Genomic DNA, 21,967 nt, shown 5'->3' on the forward strand with positions numbered 1-21,967 from the left:
TGCACTCCAGTCTGGGTGCCAGGGCGAGACTCCATCTCAAAAACAAACAAAAAAGAAATCAAGGACGTGTATTTACATTTTCAACTAAAATTTTTTCTTCCACTTAAAGTGCTAATTTTCAGCTAGTTAGAAAACTTGTGAATTCAAAACAGCTCATGGCATGTCTGATAGATTCAAATCACCCAAGTACTACTATACACTGCCAAAAGCACTTTTGAATTAACTGAAGCCCCTTTTAATTAACTAAAAATAATTTTAAAAATTGATGCATAACAGATGTACATAGCTTCAGGGTATACATAGTAATTTAATATAGTGCCTTTTTATTCACACAAATGTCCTAATGAATTAATTTTTTGAGTGGTACATAAAATTAAGATTTCCAAGTAACTATGTATAACTACCTATGTTGCTGTTTCATTAAAGAGTTAAGTACAATGCCATACTTGTCTGTGTAGATGATGTGATCTTAATCATTTCAGTGAGTATGTTTACTGGAACAGCAAACTGATTTAAGCAAATATTCTCTGGCTTTTAGTTATCTGCAAATAGAACCCAGTTCTTTCTCTCTCAGATGGATTCAAGCTGGTAGATATGCTAACTGGTAATTGCTACATATTTTAAAATATTATTTGCCTATTTCTTGAGGAAGAGTGACATTACTACTACTGTTCAAATTGTAATTTCCTCATTTTTCTCCCTCTCATACACTTTTCTGGCTGAAAGTGTGTTTTCATTAAGTAAACTCCTCTATTAGAATGTTGTGTTTGCTTTTCAAAGTATGCTAACACTTTGTTTTGCATATTCCCCCCCATAAGGCCTAACCATTGTGCAAAGGCACATGTGGCATTACTAACATTTTGTTTCATATTCATGGCCCTGACTCTACAGTGAATAGAATTTCCCAAGGGATATCAACAGTCACTCACATATAAGGAATAATTACTACAGGATGTATAGGAACAGTGGTCAGTAACACTATGATTTATTCACCCAAAAGATCATGTTAAAGGTTATATTAATATAATTTCATGTTTAGAGTTCCTTTCATCCAAAAAGCTCAAAACCATTTTATAAGCCTCATTAATCTTCACAAATAAAGTGTGTGAATATTAAATATTACCATTTTCAAATTGCTTAAGGGCTAATTTGCAGTAAGAGAGAAGGAAAGGGTTCCACAGTATAGCCCAAAGAATGCCTGGGGAGCCGAGTTAAGTCAGACACACTTTCTGGTATATGCCCATCTATGAGAACCTCTTTACTCTTATAAAGCAGTACTGTGAATCTTACGGGGACCTCAGAATTACCTAAACGGTATTGCTATAGTTTGCAGAGGAAGAAACAAAGACCCTGAGAAGTGGTGACCTGCCCATGTCGGGTGGCTGAGCCCAGCTCAGAGCCAGGTCAGTAGGCTCAGATGTGATGCGGAATCCCTGGACCACCCCTTCCTCCCATCCTCAATGCTCCTCAAGTGTGGCACAGCCTCTGGAAGCTAAGCTGATCCACGTGTTTAGTGATTCTTTCAAGTAGCAGCTCACTCTCAATCACACTGTCCATTTATCATTTCAAATTAATAGCTAACAAGTATTACAGGCACATATGGAACATCTAGTGATCAATATTACATACTGGGGTCTCTGATTTTAAAAATTCAAACTTTTCTTTCTTTCATTATGAAAGATGTCATGCTAGTGTAAAGGTGATTCTAGCAATCGGATTTTTGGTGGATCTATGCATTATAGTTACACTGCTAGTTTTTTGTTTTTGTTTTTGTTTTCATTTTTATTTTTTGAAATGGAGTCTTGCTTCGTCACCAGGCTGGAGTACTGTGGCACAATCTAGGCTGGCTGCAATCTCCGAATCCCTGGTTCAAGCAATTCTCCTGCCTTGGCCTCCCAAATAGCTGGAATTACAGGCATGCGCCACCATGTACAGCTAATTTTTTGTATTTTTAGTATAGATGATGTTTCACCATGTTGGCCAGGATGGTCTCGATCTCCCAACCTCATAATCTGCCCACATTAGTCTCCCAAAGTGCTGCTGGGATTACAGGCATGAGCCATTGTGTCCGGCCTTACTGCTAGTTTATTATTTTTTTTTTTTTTTTTTTTTTTTGAGATGGAGTCTAGCTGTCACCCAGGCTGGAGTGCAGTGGTGCGATCTTGGCTCACTGCAACCTCTGCCTCCCAAGTTCTCCTGCATCAGCCTCCTGAGTAGCTGGGATTACAGGTGCACACCATGTTGCCCAGCTAATTTTTGTGTTTTTAGTAGAGACGGGGTTTTACCATGTTGGCCAGGCTGGTCTCAAACTCCTGACCTGAGGTGATCCACCCACCTCGGCCTCCCAAAGTGCTGGAATTACAGGCATGAGCCACCACGCTGGGCCAGTTTATTCTTGTTTTTTTTTGTTGTTTTTTTTTTTTTTTGAGACGGAGTCTCACTCTGTAGCCCAGGCTGGAGTGCAGTGGCCGGATCTCAGCTCACTGCAAGCTCCGCCTCCCGGGTTCACGCCATTCTCCTGCCTCAGCCTCCCAAGTAGCTGGGACTACAGGCACCCGCCACCTCGCCCGGCTAGTTTTTTGTATTTCTTAGTAGAGACGGGGTTTCACCGTGTTAGCCAGGATGGTCCCGATCTCCTGACCTCGTGATCCACCCGTCTCGGCCTCCCAAAGTGCTGGGATTACAGGCTTGAGCCACCGTGCCCGGCCTATTCTTGTTCTAAAGTCTGACTTGATAATTCTCTATTTTGTTTTTCTCTGTATCCTTCTTTACAAATAAATCCTTTTCACTAAATACAAGCGAATACTTTCTATGAAACTGTTCAACACAGAATAGTTTTAGGCTACTGTTATTATTCATTTCTTATTCTCAACAATTGTTTATTGTTATATTTTTATCTCCCTTGTATCCTCTCTATGTTTAACACAGAGGGCATACATATCCACCTAAGGCAGGAGAATCGCTTGAATGCGGGAGACAGAGGTTGCAGTGAGCTGAGATTATGCCACTGCACTCCAGCCTGGGCAATAGCAAGATCCTGTCTCAAAAAAAGAAGTGTTCCAGGCCGGGCGCAGTGGCTCATGCCTGTAATCTCAGCACTTTGCAAGGCCAAGGCGGGTGGATCATGAGGTCAGGAGATCGAGACCATCCTAACATGGTGAAACCCCGTCTCTACTAAGAATACAAAAAATTAGCCAGGCATGGTGGCAGGCGCCAGTAGTTCCAGCTACTTGGGAGGCTGAGGCAGGAGAATGGCATGAACCCGGGAGGCAGAGGCTGCAGTGAGCTGAGATTGCGTCACTGCATTCCAGCCTGGGCAACAGAGTGAGACTCAGTCTCAAAAAAAAAAAAAAAAAAAGAAAGAAAGAAAAGTGTTCCAGATTTCTGTTTTTTTTCAGATTTTGAAATACTTGCATACACATAATGAGATATCTTGGGGATGAGACCCAAGTCCAAACACAAAATTCATTTATGCTTCATATACAGTTTATACACATAGCTTGAAGGTAATTTTATACAATTTTTATTTTATTATTTTTTATCTGAGACGGAGTTTCTTTCACTCTTGTTGTCCAGGCTGGAGTGCAATGCCGTGATCCAGCTCACTGCAACCTCTGTCTCCCAGGTTCAAGCAATTCTCCAGCCTCAGCCTCCCGAGTAGCTGGGATTACAGGAGTCTACCACCGTGCCCGACTAATTTTTGTATCTTTAGTAGAGACGGTATTTTGCCATGTTGGCCAGGCTGGTCTGGAACTCTTGACCTCAGGTGATCCACCCACCTAGGCCTCCCAAGTGCTGGGATGACAGGTGTCCAGCCAACATAAGGTTTTGTTTTTTTTTCAGACAGTCTTACTGTGTCGCCTAGACTGGAGTGCACTGGCATGATCTCAGCTCATTGCAACCTCTGCCTCCCAGGTTGAAGCAATTCTCGTGCCACAGCCGCCCAAGTAGCCGGGATTATAGGCGTGTGGCCCAGGCTCAAGCAATTCTTGTGCCACAGACTCCTGAGTAGCTGGGGTTACAGGCGTGTGACACCATACCCACTTAATTTTTGTATTTTTTAATAGAGACGGGGTTTCTCCATGTTGGCCAGGCTGGTCTTGAACTCCTCATCTCAAGTGATCCGCCCACTCTCTGCAACCTCTGCGTCCTGGGCTCAATTGTCCTGCCTCAGCCTCCTAAGTAGCTGGGAGGACAGGCGTGTGCCACCACGTCCAGCTAATTTTTGTATTTTTAGTAGAGATGGGTTTTGCTGTGTTGGCCAGGCTGGTCTTGAACTCCTGGCCTCAAGCAATCCACCCACCTCGGCCTCCCAAAGTTCTGGGATTACAGGCGTGAGCCACCATGTCCGGCCTGAGTACCTTTTTATATTAGTGATTTTTCATCTTTTATTTCTTGTTCTCTAAATAACAGTCATCTACTGTATAGTATAATATATACGTAGAAGCCCCCAGATCACATATGGAAACTCAAACAGGAGACTTAGGGCTTTCGATCTTAACTAGCTAAAAATTATAAAGTCACTAACTACATCTTATGATCATTGGGTATTTTATTGCATTTTGCCTTATTATTTTATTTTTAGTGAGAGGAAAATAGAAAAACAGAAGTGGTTGTATTAATCATATGGAGAAAACTAAGTGTCTCTGATTTAATACGGTTGAGCCCAAGATGGAAATTACTAGCTGACAAGAGCTGAATATATAAGTTTCATTTGGACATTTCATTGGACATCAGTCATGTATTTCATTGTGAAGGAAAACAAAAACCATGCACGAAATGCTAGATACAAATGGCTGCACAACCAGCACGACTGGACGGAAGACACTGTCAACACCAAGCTGTCAGCTCTCAGGCTGCGGCGCCAGCCACACCATAGCTCAAAATGTACAGCAAAGTCTAAACTCAATGTACAGAGAAAGGCAATTTGTGGGAGTCAGTGTATTCTTTAGGAAACTGTGTGCTCTGTCAGCCAGTACCAACGCCTTAAAAAAGAGAAGTCACACACTTACCTCAAGAACCACAATTACAGCATGTCATTAATTCTTTAATAAACATAGAATCTGCTTAAGAGGTTTTTTGTTTGTTTTTTTTTTTGAGACAGGGCTCTCACTTTGTTGCCCAGGCTGGAGTGCAGTGGCACAATCATGGCTCACTGCAACTTGCACCTCCCGGGTTCAAGCGATTTTTGTGCCTCAGCCTCCTGAGCAGCTGGAACTACAGGCATGTGCCACCACGCTGGGCTAATTTTTATATTTTTTTAGTAGAGATAGGGTTTTGTCATGTCGGCCAGGCTGCTCTTGAACTCCTGGGCTTGAGTGATCTGCCTGCCTCGGCCTCTCAAAGTGCTGGGATTACAGGTGTGAGCCACCGTGCTCAGCCTGCTTAAGTTATAATATATTTATACTGTGGTAGGGGTAGAAGGCCTAGGCTAGAGAGACAGGGTGAAATGAATCTAGCCACTGAATCTTCTTATTCCTTTTAGACTCAATTGTTCAGACTTAGGGTTTTGAGATTTGCTTTGGCTGGCCAAGGATTTGTGGCTTAGTGCTGTGAATCCAACCAAGAACAATAAAGAGATGCTGCATAAAGCTAGGAAGAGCTGGTGCACCTGGCTCAGTGACACTGCAGTATCAGATGCTCTGGGGCACTGGAAAAGTAGGGTTTCAGAGGCAAAGGACTGAGGATCAGCAGAGAGCTGGTGCCACTGCTATCCCGCCAACTCTCCAAAACACCTTTTGGCCAGATACCAATTCTAAGTTTGGGCTCTATAAAACAGTCACACAGTTTTAAACACTAACCCTGAGGATTAAGAAAATATGCGAAGAAATGCTCTTACTTATAGCTTCGAAAGTAAATCTTCCCATTCAGTGCAGTGAAGTGCAGAACATACTCTAATCCAGCCAGGCGGATATTTGATACTGTGGGGCCTCTGAAGAAATCTAAAAGCACATATTAAATTGTTAAGAAAACAAAACAAATACTTGCAAAATTCAGTTACAACTGCATTCTAAACAGTTTTGTTCCAATACTTATCTAAAAAAGCACAAAAAACGATTCCTGAAAAATGTCTGAAGGTCTCACCCCTTAAGCATTTAATCTCATGACTTTATTTCTGTGTTCAGTTCACTGAGACATTTAATGTTTCAGTTTTGAAGTTCTTCCTCTGAGTCAGCTCGGCAACAAAAAATCATATCCATTAAAAAAATGTAAATCAAAGCATAAAATTTTAACCTATAGGTAGATGAAGGTAGCAAATTTCTGTAAAAATGATTGTTCAAACTGACTATTAAAATCAAATTAGCTTCAATTTTTTTTTCTATGAGGGAAGTCAACAAGAAAAAAATTCTAAGAAGAAATTTTGATTATATAAGCAAAGGATAAGAAACTTTATAAACTGTTAATGCCAGAAAAGAAACTTGGATATCAGGGATAGGCTTTTTTCTCACAAAGTGGTAATCATACCACTGGTGGCACATGCGAGCATTTTAATGATACAAAGCCAGATATAATTTACTACATATTTATTTTATCCTGTACCATTCTCCATTTATGACAGGGACATAAAATTTCCTTTTAAAAAGAGTAGTCGGCCAGGCAGTGGCTCATGCCTGTAATCCCAGCACTTTGGGAGACTGAGGTGGGCAAACCGTTTAAGCTCAGGAGTTTGAGGCCAGTCTGGGCAACACGATGAAACCTCATCTCCACTAAAAGTATAAAAATTTAGCCAGGTTGTAGTCCCGGCTACTGGAAGGGCTAAGGTGGGAGGATTGCTGAACCACTGGACTCCAGTGAGGGTGACAGAGCAAAACCCATCTCAAGCAGTAACATAAAAAGAGGAGTAATTAAAAGAAAATCTCCAGTGAACTGCACGCTATAGATACTACACGGACTTGGCTATGAAAGAAGTTTGGAAAACAAGTGTGATACCTTAATTTTACAGCTGAGAAAATCGAACCTCAAGAAGGCTAAATGGAAATTCATGAATAACATTTGACTAAGATAAAGTTCTATATAAAAATGTATCCAAGTTTGCTTAGGAAGAGCTGCCCAAGGCAGGTGACGTAGTAAGTAGGAAATTTTATTCTAGTCCCATTCTGTAGCCACCTAGCATTTTCCTTCCCTCTTCCCATTAGCCCATAAGATGCAGATGATCTCCATGTGCACAGATGTACACATCTTTTATTGTCTGCTTTTCCCTTCTTGTGGTTAACCAAAAGAAAATCACAGGCCGGATGCGGTGGCTCATGCCTGTCATCTTGGGAGGCCGAGGCGGGCGAATCACGAGGTCAGGAGATTGAGACCATCCTGGCTAACACAGTGAAGTCCCGTCTCTACTAAAACTACAAAAAATTAGCGGGGTGTGGTGGCACGTGCCTGTAGTCCCAGCTACTTGCGAGGTTGAGGCAGGAAAATCACTTGAACCTGGGAGGCAGAGATTACAGTGAGCCGAGATCATGTCACTGTACTCTCCAGCCTGGGTGACAGGGCAAGACTCAGTCTCAAAAAAAAAAAAAAAAAAAAAAAAAAATCAGCATTAATGTGTATAAAACAAACACAAGTGTACAGGCACATTTATATATTACCCTTCTCTACTCCCCCAAACGAGAAAAAAAAAACAAAAAACCCTAATGAACATTTTTAATTTTAAAAAAGTACATATATGGCCGGGCGCGGTGGCTCAAGCCTGTAATCCCAGCACTTTGGGAGGCCGAGGCGGGCGGATCACAAGGTCAGGAGATCGAGACCACAGTGAAACCCCGTCTCTACTAAAAATACAAAAAATTAGCCGGGCGCGGTGGCGGGCGCCTGTAGTCCCAGCTACTCGGAGGCTGAGGCAGGAGAATGGCGGGAACCCGGGAGGCGGAGCTTGCAGTGAGCCGACATCGCGCCACTGCACTCCAGCCTGGGCAACAGCGTGAGACTCCGTCTCAAAAAAAAAAAAAAAAAAAAAAAAAAAAAAAAAAGTACATATATTACATATATTTATACATATATTATATAGAGATGGGGTCTCACTATGTTGCCCAGGCTGGTTTCGAACTCCTGGGCTCAAGCACTCCTCCTGCCTTGGTCTCTCAAAGTGTTGGGATTACAGGCATGAGCCACCATGCGCCTGGCCTGGGACATTTTTATAAAACAAGTTTGTACTTTTCAAGATATTTTAATCTAAATATCATAATAAAGAGCTTTCCCATAATTTTGCCAAAGCCTGGCTCTCCTTCAGTGGCCAAGTTATGCTTCAGTAATGCCACACCAATGCCAAGCCCACTCATTGGTGTGGCATTACAGAAGTCAGAGTAGTTCTGGGGAACAAAATATGTACATTCCAGTCTGCTCCGAAACAACTTTCATAACGCAAAATTTTCAGGGCATCTGTGCTTTTTCCATAAGCTTTGGGAGAAAACTTTAGGAACACAATAAGCACATGGAAAAGTACTCTTTAATAGGTCAAAATTTCTAAGACTATGAATATAAAAGGATTTTCAGTCTGTATCCAATAGTTTGAAGTAGTCATCCTTTTATTACAACATTTCTCTTAACTGCCAAACTGAAATTTCCCTAAAGTTTGCAAATCATCAAGGTAACACAAACAAGTAATGAATGAAAATGGGAGGGCATAAATGGTAGTACTTAGTAACCAAAAGCAAATACAGCTAACAGCATGATATTTTCTGGCTAGAAACAACAGAGTATTGTTTATACATGAATACCATTGGCAAGAATCCATTCACTTAACAAATTCTACCAGAGCACCTATTATGCATAATGATAAATGACATATAGCATCTTTCTACCAGGGGCCCCGCATTCTAGGTAGATATGAATACATACAAACAACTGCAATTTAAAATAGCACATTAAAGGAGAACAGTATAAACCATTCTGGAAGTTCTGAGGAGAGAAAGATCATTTCTAGTTGGGAACGATCTCATGCAAGTGGTACATACATTGTAAGGATTTTGACCAAGAAGTATGATAAACAACTTTATGAACCTGAGAACCTGAAGTATAATAATACTGTATAAATAAAAGCATGGCTGGGCATGGTGGCTCATGCCTATAATCCCAGCACTTTGGGAGGCCAAGATGGGTGGATCACCTGAGGCCAGGAGTTCGAGACCAGCCTGGCCAATGTGGCAAAAACCCATCTCTACAAAAAATACAAAAATTATCCAGGCATGGTGGTGAATGCCTGTAATCCCAGCTACTCAGGAGGCTGGGGCAGAAGAATCGCTTGAACAGCTGATGCAGAGGTTGCAGTGAGCTGAGATTGCACCATTGCACTCTAGCCTGGGCGACAGAGTGAGACTCCATCTCAAAAACTAAACAAATAAGAAATAAAAGCATGTACTATAAAAAGACCTAAATTCAAAACTTTAATATGCCACTTGGTAAATGCATGACCTTAGAAAAGCTACTCACCTCTTCAGGCCTCAGTTTTCTCAATTATATAATGAAAATCAGAATTAAAAATTCCTCTACTCCAAATTTTAAAAAAGCCACATAAATAATATGCTACCATTTAAGAAGGGAAGAATAGGCCAGGCACACTGGCTCACAACTCCAACTTTGGGAGGCTGAGGCTGGAGGGCTGCTTGAGTCTAGGACTCTGAGACCAGCCCAAGCAATGTAGCAAGACCTCATGTCTACAAGAAATAAAAAAAAAATTAGCTGGGCGTGATGACATCTACCTGGGATCCTAGCTACTGAGGGGAATGAGGTAGGGGGATCTTTGAGACCAGGAAGTTGAGGCTACAATGAGCCATGATTGTGCCACTGCACTCCAGCCTGGGCAACAGAGTGAGACCCTGTCTCAAAAAAAAAAAAAAAAAAAAAAAAAAAAAAAGATGCAAACAAATTCAGAATGAACAAAATGGGTATCTTGCATGAAAAAAAAGGTCAATTTTTCTTTTTGGTCAAGAAAAAAAAGAAAAGGAGCTTCCTAAATGAAAGCCCTTCATACATTTCTTGCTCCCTACTGATATTTCATTTGAACACACAACATAAACCAAGGAGCAGTTGTTTTACTTCATATTTATACTGAAAACCCAACTTCCCTTAGTGCCCTACAGTCTGAATCTGTTCCTCTTCTACCTTTCTGCTTCTGTACAGATTCCTTTTTGGTTTTCACTCCCTTCCACTCATCACTGCATTATGTGATTATTCCTGCCATCTAGTGGAAGCACAAAATAATGAGAAGGTGGGGCTTATTAAAATACAACAAACATTTAAACAAATGCAAACAAAAGCTCTCTCTGTTATAACAAATTATAAGTATCTGCCTCACTGACAATAAACAATTATATGGGAGACCTAGGGGAAAGAGAAAAAGGCAAAAAATCGGGGTCAATGGAGTACAAGTAATGGAAATCTTAGCTGAAAATCTGGCTGACAGTTTGGTTGGAAAAATATCCTTGGCCAGGCACGGTGGCTCACGTCTATAATCTCAGCATTTTGGGAGGCCAAGGCAGGCAAATCACTTGAGGACAGGAGTTCAAGACCAGCCTGGCCAACATGGTGAAACCCAGCCTTTACTAAAAATATAAAAAATTAGCTGGGTGTGGTGGTATGTAACCGTGGTCCCAGGTACTAAAGAGGCTAAGGCAGGAGAATTGCTTGAACCTGGGAGGTGGAGGTTGCAGTGAGCTGAGATCACACCAGGGCGACAGAGTGAGATTCCATCTCCAAAAAAAAAAAAAAAAAAAAAATAGCCTTGATAATTTGGGATATATAATATTGAGAGAAGGAAATATTGGTCATTGTCTTTCATGTACGAATTCATGGAAAATGTGGATAAGAACCTAGAAAGATTCTAGAAGGGATCATGGGAATATGTTCACCACAGGCAAGATGGACAGTAGGGGAAGAAAAGCTCAGGCTTTGGAAACTTTAGGTTTCAACTCGGCTTTACCTACTTAATAGCTCTCATTTAAGTTCTCAGAGCCCCTGTTTGTTTTCCCATCTGTAAAATGGGAATGCCATTGAACTCAAGAACTTTTGTAAAGATTAAACAGATAATAGTGGTTCTTTAATAAGGGAAATAAGTTCTAAAAATTACAATGCCAAGAATGGGTGACTGGGTTTTTTCCCCTAAAAATTATAATCCTGATAATAAAGACCAAAAATAATCCCAAAAAGAAAAAATGAAAGCAATATGTTTGTCACAAAGTTTTTTTGGTGGGCTCAGATTTGTAAAGCATGTGTATACAACTTAACTTTATATGCCATCAATTTTTCAAAAGTGATCTAGGGCAAAGTACATAAAAATTTAAAAGAAGGGTAACAAAAAGTGTAGCATAAGCCTGTAAGCATGGTGCAAGAAAAGCTCAAATGGAATAACGTAGAAAATGCCACTGAGCATTAGATGGAGGCCTCGTGGCTATCAACACTGAGGTGAAATAGGAACATAAAAGACTGCTGCTTTGAGAGTAACAGTGCACTGTGCAGGAAAAGCTGAATCTCTCAAACCCCATGAGGGAAAAGAAGCAAAAAATTCAGTAAGATTTTCTTAAATTGGAAAGAGCTAGGTGCAGTGGCTCATGCCTGTAATCTCAGCACTTTGGAAAGCTGAGGCAGGTGGATCGCTTGAGCTCAGGAGTTCAAGACCGGCCTGGGCAATATAGAGAGACCCCCATCTCTACAAAAAATTAAAATAAAAACTAGCTGGGCATGGTGGTGTGAACCTGTAGTCCCAGCTGCTCAGGAGGTAGAGGACTGCTTGAGCTCAAAAGGTTGAGGCTGCAGTAAGGCATGATCACACCAGTACACTCCAGCCTGAATGACAGAGCAAGATGCTGTCTCCAAAAAAAAAAAAAAAAAAATTGAGAGACAGAGACACAGACCCCCTAGACCCTTTAAATTAGTACCAATCTCTTGGAAAATTAAATTACTTTCTAGAGTTATAAAAGAGCTGGCAAATAGAATCGCGGAATGCTAAGTATTAGTAACCTTTTAAAAATCATGGAGGCTGGGTGTAGTGGCTCACACCTGTAATCCCAGCACTCTGAGGGGTTGAGGTGGGAGGATTGCTTAAGTCATGAAGTTCAAGACCAGCCTGGGCAACACAGTGAGACCCCGTCTTAACAAAAAATTTTAAAAATTAGCCAGGTATGGTGGCATATGTCTATGGTCCCAGCTACTTAGGAGGCTGAGGTAGGAGGATCACTTGAGTCCGGGAGGTTGAGGCTGCAGTGAGCCATGATTAAGCTACTGCACTCCAGCCTGGGCATCAGAGCACGACTTGTCTCATAAAGGAGAAAAAAACAGAAAAGGATGTAGTCCTTACATTCATTACACAAATCATTAAGAACTAGCATAGTTCACTAGGTGTGGGTTATCTGTAGAACAACCTCGCGAGGTTCTTGTTAGAATGAAGCAGTGTATATGAAGTGCCTACTATATGCCTGGCACTTAGGATGATGATGGTAATAAAGTAAAAATGAGCCGGGGCCTGTCGCAGTGGCTCATACCTGTAATCCCAGCACTTTGGGAGGCCAAGGAGGGTGGATTACCTGGCGTTAGTAATTCAAGACCAGCCTGGCCAACATGGCAAAACCCCATCTCTACTAAAAATTTAAAAAAAATAAAATAAAATTAGCGAGGCATGGTGGCAGGAGCCTGTAATCCCAGCTACCTGGGAGGCTGAGGCAGGAGAATTGCTTGAACCCGGGAGGTGGAGGTTGCAGTGAGCCGAGATCACATCATTGCTCTCCAGCCTGGGCAACAGAGCAAGACTCCATCTTTAAAAAAAAAAAAAAAAAAAAAAAAAAAAAAAAAAAAAAAAAAGGAGCCAGGAAGGTCACTGAGGGCTTCCTGGAGAAGAAAAGAAACTTGACGATCTGACACTGAAATGAATTAGTAGAAACTGGATAAGTAAGAGTAATACCAGAATAGACAACAGAAATGTGAATAATATATTGGCAATAAACCCTTTCTAATGGAAAAAAGAAGTAGGAGATCAAGAAGGCCAAGTTACATTGGTTATATGTTGTGAAAGGCCTTGTATATTCAACTCAGAAAAACTAATTAAGGTTTTTGAGTTGGAAGTCAGTGATACATACAATCTTGAAATTTTAATCCCTCAACTTTCTAAATTTAATTTTAAATGATGCTAGGAATGACAGGAGATGGGTGCAGGAATTTTATAAAACACTATGTAAGTAATACCTAAGTTACTAACACATTGGGAAATAATCATCTGCACAGTACAACAGCTGCTTTAACTCTCCCGAGACACTTAGGTACTTTCTTGCTGCTGGTAAGGGGGAAAAAAAAGAAAAAGGTCCAAAAAAAGGAGGAAAAAGAAGCTGTGCTCACTTCGGCAGCACATATACCAAAACTGGGAGCACACAGAGATTAGTATGGCCCCTGTGCAAGGATGGCTCACAAATTTGTGAAGCACTCCATTATTTTCAGTATATATTATTTTTATTATTTTTTATTTTTTTATTTTTTTATTTTTTATTTTTTTTTTGAGACGGAGTCTTGCTCTGCCGCCCAGGCTGGGGTGCAGTGGCCGGATCTCAGCTCACTGCAAGCTCCGCCTCCCAGGTTTACGCCATTCTCCTGCCTCAGCCTCCCGAGTAGCTGGGACTACAGGCGCCCGCCACCTCACCCGGCTAGTTTTTTGTATTTTTTAATAGAGACGGGGTTTCACCGTGTTAGCCAGGATGGTCTCGATCTCCTGACCTCGTGATCCGCCCGTCTCGGCCTCCCAAAGTGCTGGGATTACAGGCTTGAGCCACCGCGCCCGGCCTATTTTTAAAATAAGAGAAAAAAGAAGTTACAAACCTAAAGTGGCAAACTGCCACCAGTGACAGTCTGAGACTGCCTTCCTGAGCTACTCTGAAGATAATAAATGCTAAAATACTTACCAATAAGAAGACTTTTTAGTCTTCTATAATCTTCTGTTACATCAAAATCATCACCAGCAAATATTAGCATGGGTTTTGTTCCCTCAGGACATTTACTGTTCTAAAAAAAAAAAAAAAGCAATTATATAATTACCAAAGTCTAAACTGTTTACATACTGATTTATTATTATTATTATTATTTTTGACATGGAGTCTCACTCTGTCATCCAGGCTGGAGTGCAGTGGCGCAGTCTCAGCTCACTGCAACCTCCACCTCCCGGGTTCAAGCAATTCTCCTGCCTCAGTCTCCCAAGTAGCTGGGACTACAGGTGCATGCCACCATTCCCAGTTAATTTTTTTGTATTTTTCGTACAGACTGGGTTTCATCATGCTGGTTACGCTGGTCTCAAACTCCTGACCTCAAATGATCCACCTGCCTCGGCCTCCCAAAATGCTGGGATTATAGGTGAGAACCACGGTGACTGGCCTATACTGATTTTAAAGTAGTCGGTACTTTACACTAATTTGTTTTCACATTTTAACTGTTCTAAAACTATGTCTGTGAATTCTGATATTAGAGGTAAAAACAGAGGTGGGATTTTTTTTTAAAGAGACAGGCTCTCGCTGTGTTGCCTAGTCCGGACTCAAACTCTTGGGCTTAAGATATACTCCAAGTATCTGGGCTAAAGGTGCAGGCCTGGCTAAGATGACGTTTTTAAGCTTCTAGATTTTTATACTAAAAAAACCATTCTTTGTCCCATTCATTTACATTAGCAAATAAAATATGGCAAAAGAATGATGTAACGGGCTTTTTAAACATTAGTCTATACAAAGAATAAAATTAAAAGTTACACTTGCAAAAGCAAAACACAACACAACACAATACAACCAACTAACCAAAAGAGCCTTCTGATGGCCAGCATCCCTGAATCAAAATAAATTTAAGGCCAGGTGTGATGGCTCATGCCTATAAACCCAGCACTTTGGGAGGCCAAAGCAGGAAGACGGCCTGAGGCCAGGAGTGAGTTCAAGAGCAGCCTGGGCAACACAGTGAGACCTCATCTCTACAAAAACCTTTGTTTTGAAATGGAGTTTCATTCCTGCTACCCAGGCTGGAGTGCAATGGTGCTATCTTGGCTCACTGCAACCTCTGCCTCCCAAGTAGCTGGGATTACAGGCATGCACCACCACGCCTGGCTAATTTTGTATTTTTAGTAGAGACAGCTCCATGTTGGTCAGGCTGGTCTCGAACTCCCGACCTCAAGTGATCCACTGGTCTTGGCCTCCCAAAGTGGTGGGATTACAGGCATGAGCCACCACACCCGGCCAAAAACAACTTTTAAAAATTAGCTGGGCATGTTGGTGAGTGCCCATGGTCTCAGACACTCGGAACACGAGGTTGGAGGATCGCTTGAGCCCAGAAGGTGGAAGCTGCAGTAAGCCATGATCGTGCCACTGTACTCCAGCCTGGGTGACTGAGCGAGACCTTGTCTCAATGAGTAAATAAATTTAATTATAATTTATTTGTACCACTGTACCTTTCCTACTATATCTTATAAAAAGTATTTTAAAATGAAGGCTATGGACTGGGCACAGTGGTTCACGCCTGTAATCCTAGCACTTCCAGAGGCAGAGACTGGCTGACCACTTGAGGTCAGGAGTTCGAGACCAGCCTGGCCAACATGGTGAAACCCTGTCTCTACTAAAAATAGCAAAAGTTGGCTGGGCGTGGTGGCACACGCCCGTAGTCCCAGCTACTCCAGAAGCTGAGGCAGGAGAATCGCTTGAATCCAGGAAACAGAGCTTGTAGTGAGCCAAGATCATGCCACTGCACTCTAGCTTGGGTGATAGAGCAAGATGCTGTCTCAATTAAAAAAAAAAAATGAAGGCTATAGGCTAGGTATGGTGGCTTACACTTGTAATCCCAGCACTTTAGGAGGCCAAGATGGGCAGATCGCTTGAGCCCAGGAGTTTGAGACCAGCCTGGGAAACGCGGTCTCTACAAAAAAATATAAAACAGGCTGGGCACGGTGACTGACCCTTATAATCCCAGCACTTTAGGAGGCCGAGGCAGGCGCATCACTTGAGGTTAGGAGTTTGAGACCAGCCTGGCAAACATGATGGAACCCTGTCTCTACTAAAAAATATAAAAATTAGCCAGGTGCAGGGGTATGTGCCTATAGTCCCAGCTACTTGAAAGGCTGAGACAGGAAAATCACTTGAACATGGGAGGTGGAGGTTGCAGTGAGCTGAGATAGCGCCACAGCAGTCCAGCCTCGGCGACAGAGACTCCGTCTCAAAAAAAAAAACAACAACAAACAAAACACAAAACAATTAGCCAGGTGTGGTGGTGCACATCTATGGTCCCAGCTACTTGGGAGGCTGGGGTGGAAGGATCACCGGAGCCCGGGGAAGTCCAGGCTGCCATGAGCCGTGCTCACGCCACTACACTCCAGCCTGGGACAGAGTGAGACCCTCAAAAACATAAATAAATAAAAATAAAATGAAGGCTAAGTTAAACTACCAACTAGACATTCACATGAGAAGCAATGTAATTTTATATAAGCTATAGAAAGTATAGGCCAATTCTCATCAGCAGTGTTGAAACTCTTACTATAAAAAGTATTTTCACCAGTTATAGATTTTTTACACCAAATAGAATGTGATGTGATTAAAAAGAGGATTTAGAAGCCACCAAAGAGGCAAAAAATGAAAGAATAACAATTCTTTAACTGAGTGAGTAATTTATGGAGGAAGGTGAATGACTTGGTCTGGGCTTCCTATAAATTCTCTGTTCTGACCAAAAATCAAGGGCTATCCAAAATCCAGCAACAAAACAAAACAAAAACAGTACAAAAACCAAACACCCTCTGCCCTAGGACCAGAGGTCACCTGTTGCTTTGCTGCTCACCATGACCACTCTTGTTGACATTCTCTACTTCCAAACCCGGAACCTCAACGGTCTATACTTAGGAGATGGAGATGTGCCTAACATCTGTCTGTCTGATAGAGAAGCTGAAAGGACATTCCAGATCTAACAGGTCTTCCATGCTCCAGCCATGCCAGTCTGACCCTAGGTCTATAGAGTCTATTTAGGTGTACAGAAGGGAACAAAAAGCACAGCATCATCAACAACTACTTTTGGCTTCCAAACCATCCTGACCACAATGCACAGTAAAAAAAAAAAAAAAATTGAAGTTGTCACCCAGTATACACATCATACAAATACAAATCAAAGTTATGTGAAACAGTAATTGGCTGGGCACGGTGGCTCACACCTGTAATCCCAGCACTTTGGAAGGCTGAGGTGGGTAGATCACTTGAGGTGAGAAGTTTGAGACCAACCTGGCCAACATGGTGAAACCCCATCTCTATTAAAGCTACAAAAATTAGCCGGGCGTGGTGGTGCATGCCTGTAATCCCAGCTAGGGAGGCTGAGGCAAGAGAATCGCTTGAACCTTGGGGTGGAGGTTGCAGTGAGCTGAGATAGCACCACTGCACTCCAGTCTGAGGGACAAAGCAAGACCCTGTCTCAAAAACAAACAAAAAAAAACACAAAAAAAACCACCAATACTTAATACATACAGCACTGATATTTTTTACTCTATTCCATTTTTAAAAAACACTAGTCACGGCCGGGCACGGTGGCTCATGCCTCTAATCCTAGCACTCTGAGAGGCCAAGGCAGGTGGATCACGAGGTCAGAAGTTCGAGACCAGTCTGGCCAACATAGTGAAACTCCGTCTCTACTAAAAATACAAAAAATTAGCCGGGGATGGTAGTGTGCGCCTGTAATCCCAGCTACTTGGGAGGCTGAGGCAGGAGAATCGCGTGAATCCAGGAGGTGGAGGTTGCAGTGAGGCAAGATCACGCCATTGCACTCCAGCCTGGGCGACAGTGTGAGACTCCATTTCCAAAAAAAAAAAATGCTAGTCACATGCACATCATGAAGACCCTGAACTAGGTAGGAGTCTACAACAGATGAGCTGGCTGGGGGCGGTGGCTCACATCTATAATTCCAGCACTTTGGGAGGCCAAAAGTGGGTGGATCACCTGAGGTCAGGAGTTCAAGACTAGCCTGACTAACACGGTGAAACTCCGTCTCTACTAAAAATTCAAAAATCAGCTGGGTGTGGTGGCACACACCTGTAATCCCGCTACTCAGGAGGCTGAGGCAGGAGAATCTCCTTAACCCGGAAGGCGGAGGTTGCAGTGAGCCGAAATTGGGCTGCTGCACTCCAGCCTGGCCAACAAGAGTGAAACTCTGTAGGTGAGGGAGACGTGATGCCTCACTCTGTTACTCAGGCTAGAGTGCAGTGGAGCGATCATAGCTCCCAGCAACCTTAAACTCCTGGGCTCAAGCGATCCTCTCACCTCAGCCTCTCAAGTAGATGGGACTGCAGGCACATGCCACCATGCAAGGCTAATTTGTCTCACTATGTTGTCCAGGCTAGTCTTATTTCATTCAATATAATCATCCTTCGATGTATGGCCATCTTGAGAAAACAGGCTTCTAGAATACTCAATTTCCTGGTAGAGTCTAATATTAAATATTCTCATTGAGTTTGTTTAAAGAGTTAAATATTCTCATTGTATCTGCTAAAAATACAAAAAAATTAGCCGGGCATGGTGGCAGGCACCTGTAATCCCAACTACTTGGGAGGCTGAGGAAGGAGAATTGCTTGAACCAGGGAGGCAGATGTTGCAGTGAGACGAGATCGTGCCACTGCACTCTAGCCTGGGTGACAGAGCAAGACTCTGTCTGGTGGGGATGGTGGAGGAGACGGACAAGTTAACGGAGGAAAGAGGGTTGGCAACAAAAGTAGGTAGGTGAGGTAAGAAATACCTAGCAAAACATCTTAAAAACAAAGGAGAAGTAAAGGGAAGATAAGGGAAAGTGTACCAAAACAAATTAAAAATATAAACCTGTAATCAATAATGGGGTATTGGTGACACCGGTGTTAGAAAATTAAAAAAAAAAAAAAAAAAAAAAAAAAAAAAAAAGAGGTAAAAAGTGAAAGACTAGGGCCGGGTACGGTGGCTTACGCCTGTAATCCCAGCACTCTGGGAGGCTGAGGCAGGTGGATCACCTGAGATCAGGAGTTCAAGACTAGCCTGGCCAACATGGTAAAACTCCGTCTCTACTAAAAATACAAAAATTAGCCAGGCGTGGTGGTGGGCGCCTGTAATCCCAGCAACTTGGGAGGCTGAGGCAGGAGAATTGCTTGAACCTGGGAGGCAGAGGTTGTAGTGAGCCAAGATCATGCCACTCTGCACTCCAGCCTAGGCCACAAGAGCAAAACTCCATCTCAAAAAAAAAAAGGACTGCCTAATAAGTCTGAGTACACGTAAGAATTGCCAATGTAAGCACATTCTCAATTAATAAAATTTATAGTTATATATATACTCCATGAGTGAAAATGTAGTGTTCAATTTAAACGGTTCTTGTTTAGAATGAGACCTGGGTTGGGTGCAGTGGTTCATGTCTGTAATCCCAGTGGTTGGGGAGGCCAAGGCGGAAGGATCGCTTGAACTCAGGAGTTTGAGACCAGCCAGGGCAACATGGTGAGACCCCATTTCTTAAAAAAAAAAAAAAAAAGGCCGGGCGCGGTGGCTCAAGCCTGTAATCCCAGCACTTTGGGAGGCCGAGACGGGCGGATCACGAGGTCAGGAGATCGAGACCATCCTGGCTAACACGGTGAAACCCCGTCTCTACTAAAAAATACAAAAAAAACTAGCCGGGCGAGGTGGCCGGCGCCTGTAGTCCCAGCTACTCGGGAGGCTGAGGCAGGAGAATGGCGTAAACCCGGGAGGCGGAGCTTGCAGTGAGCCGAGATCGCTCCACTGCACTCCAGCCTGGGTGACAGAGCCAGACTCCGTCTCAAAAAAAAAAAAAAAAAAAAAAAAAAAAAATTTTGGCGGGGCTGGGTGGCACACACCTACAGTCCTAGCTACTCAGGAGACTGAGGCAGGATAATAGCCTGAGCCCAGAATTCAAGGCTGCAGTGAGCGGTGATCCCACCACTGTACTCCAACCTGGGCAACAGAGTGAGACCTTGCCTCTAGAAAACAAAAAAAGAAATGAAACCTGGTAATAATGGTTTTGTGGTCCAGTTTACTTTTTTATTTTCTTTTTTTTAGACAAAGTCTTGCTCCGTCGCCCAGGCTGGAGTGCAGTGGCATGATCTCGGCTCACTGCAACCTCCACCTCCCGGGTTCAAGAGATTCTCATGCTTCAGCCTCCCAAGTAGCTGGGATTACAGGCATGCACCACCATGCCTGGCTAATTTTTTTATTTTTAGTAGAGATGGGGCTTCGCCATGTTGGCCAGGCTGGTCTCGAACTCCTGAGCTCAGGTGATCTGCCTGCCTTGGCCTCCCAAACTACTGGGATTACAGGTGTGAGCCACTGCGCCTAGCCGGTTTACTTTATACATATACGAGACAAGGTCTCGCTATGTTGCCCAGGCTTGTCTCAAATTCCTGGCCTCAAGTAATCCTCCTGCCAGGGCCTCCCAAAGTGATGGGCTTACAGGCATGAGAGCCTGGACTGTGGTCCAGTTTAGAAGCTGCACAGTGAATGAAATATTTCATTGCTTTGGAAGTGAAATGGAAAGACTAGAGGGGCTGGCATGTGCTCATTAGCCAGTGCTCCCTCCCACTAAGCTGGTGATAAGCTAGTAGCAGTGGTAAAGGTGAAATGGGGTTACGCTGGTCATCTCCAGAGATTTGTGCATGCTCCCAAAGAGACACTATAATAATACGACAGCTGGGCACCCCAGCACTTCGGGAGGCTGAGGCAGGAAGATCTCCTGAGTCCAGGAGTTTGGGACCAGTCTGGGCAACACTGTGAGAGCTTGTCTTTACAAAAAAAAAAAATTAGCCAGGTGAAGTGGCACACACCTATAGTCCCAGCTACCTGGGAGGCTGAGGTAGGAGGATTGCTTAAGCCCAGGAGGTCAAGGGTGCAGTGAACTGAGATCGCACTACTACACCCCAGCCTAGGTGACAGAGCGAGACCCTGTCTCCAAAGAAAAAAAACAGAAAGAAAATACTATGAGGGCTTCCACCATAATCAAGCATCACAGTTTATATACTTTACAAAATACTTCCCAAAATATTATCTTTACTGATAAGCACTTTCACATATATTATCTCATTTGATGTTGTTATACTTATTTTATATGTGATTGCAATTGAAGTTTAAGGAAGCCATTAACTTGTCAGGTCACAAATGTCATCTAAATAGCCAAGACAGGCCTCAAATCCAAGTGTTCTGCCTCTAAATCCAATTTCAGACCACTGTTCCACCTGTGCCTGAGGAAACTGGGGTGACTGACTAAATGGGGATCTGGTAAGAACCTTTTTTTTCCAAACTCATGGGATAAAGTTGCTTAGTACAGGAATTCTACCCAAACCTGGAAAGCATGTCCTCTCTTAAAGTCAGGCAGGGAAAAGAGTAATTATATATTTTTGCTACAATTCTTCCGACTAGACCATGAGCCTCAAAAACCCATAAACTGCCAGTAGTTACATAACTTTCTATTACCAACAATAATATCACTTCTCCCAAAGCCCTGGAGTCCTAATCTTGGTTATACTGACCATATGTGTGATTCTAGTTCACCAGTGAAACCCCTACGGGCCACAATCTCCAAATCTATACAAAAAAGAAAATTACTTAGGCCTTACCCAGATTGCTATGAGGTCTAGGTGAAATAATGTATTTGCTAAGATAGATTAAGCCTGAAGCAGAGTTCTGAGGGAACAGTAGCCCAATTTGTACCTAAGAGCCGAGTTAGAACACTCTATTTCATACTATCATTAAAACAAAGATGACACAAAAGATACAACTCCCCAAGGGTGAACTGAGCTGCCATTTGGTGGTTAGTAACCAAAATACTATAGAATCAGCCACAGCTTCCTGGGTTTACAAGAGGACTCAATCTGAAAATTCTACAGGTTTTTCTAAGGTTCCATAAAATAGATGCTGTGATAATTGAGAGGAAGAGGACAGCATTTAAACTATAGGCCTACAGGTGCTTTGGCTCACACCATGGCAGGGGGAGCCCTTGAGCTCAGGGATTTGAGACCAGCTTGGGCAACATGACA

General features: G+C 42.7%; 2 protein-coding genes and 1 non-coding gene across 3 annotated transcripts in view; 2 read left to right on the plus strand and 1 right to left on the minus strand.

The window, feature by feature from the left end:
* REV3L (REV3 like, DNA directed polymerase zeta catalytic subunit) overlaps positions 1-21,967 on the plus strand; it is a 659,986-nt gene that overhangs the window by 451,383 nt on the left and 186,636 nt on the right. The gene's annotated exons all lie outside the window — the stretch shown is intronic.
* Positions 1-21,967, minus strand: part of RPF2 (ribosome production factor 2 homolog) — a 44,112-nt gene that overhangs the window by 2,650 nt on the left and 19,495 nt on the right. Inside the window, exons 7-8 of the mRNA XM_050789101.1 lie at positions 13,878-13,977; positions 5,840-5,942 (exon numbers count right to left, since the gene is read on the minus strand). Of these exons, the coding sequence (XP_050645058.1) occupies positions 5,840-5,942; positions 13,878-13,977 (203 nt within the window). The remainder of the gene's footprint in view (positions 1-5,839; positions 5,943-13,877; positions 13,978-21,967) is intronic.
* LOC126954006 (U6 spliceosomal RNA) lies at positions 13,313-13,416 on the plus strand. Its single transcript, XR_007725470.1, has one exon. It is a non-coding gene; the product is annotated as a U6 spliceosomal RNA (small nuclear RNA).

The sequence above is a fragment of the Macaca thibetana genome, chromosome 4 (genome assembly GCF_024542745.1).
Source record: "Macaca thibetana thibetana isolate TM-01 chromosome 4, ASM2454274v1, whole genome shotgun sequence".
NCBI lineage: Eukaryota > Metazoa > Chordata > Mammalia > Primates > Cercopithecidae > Macaca > Macaca thibetana.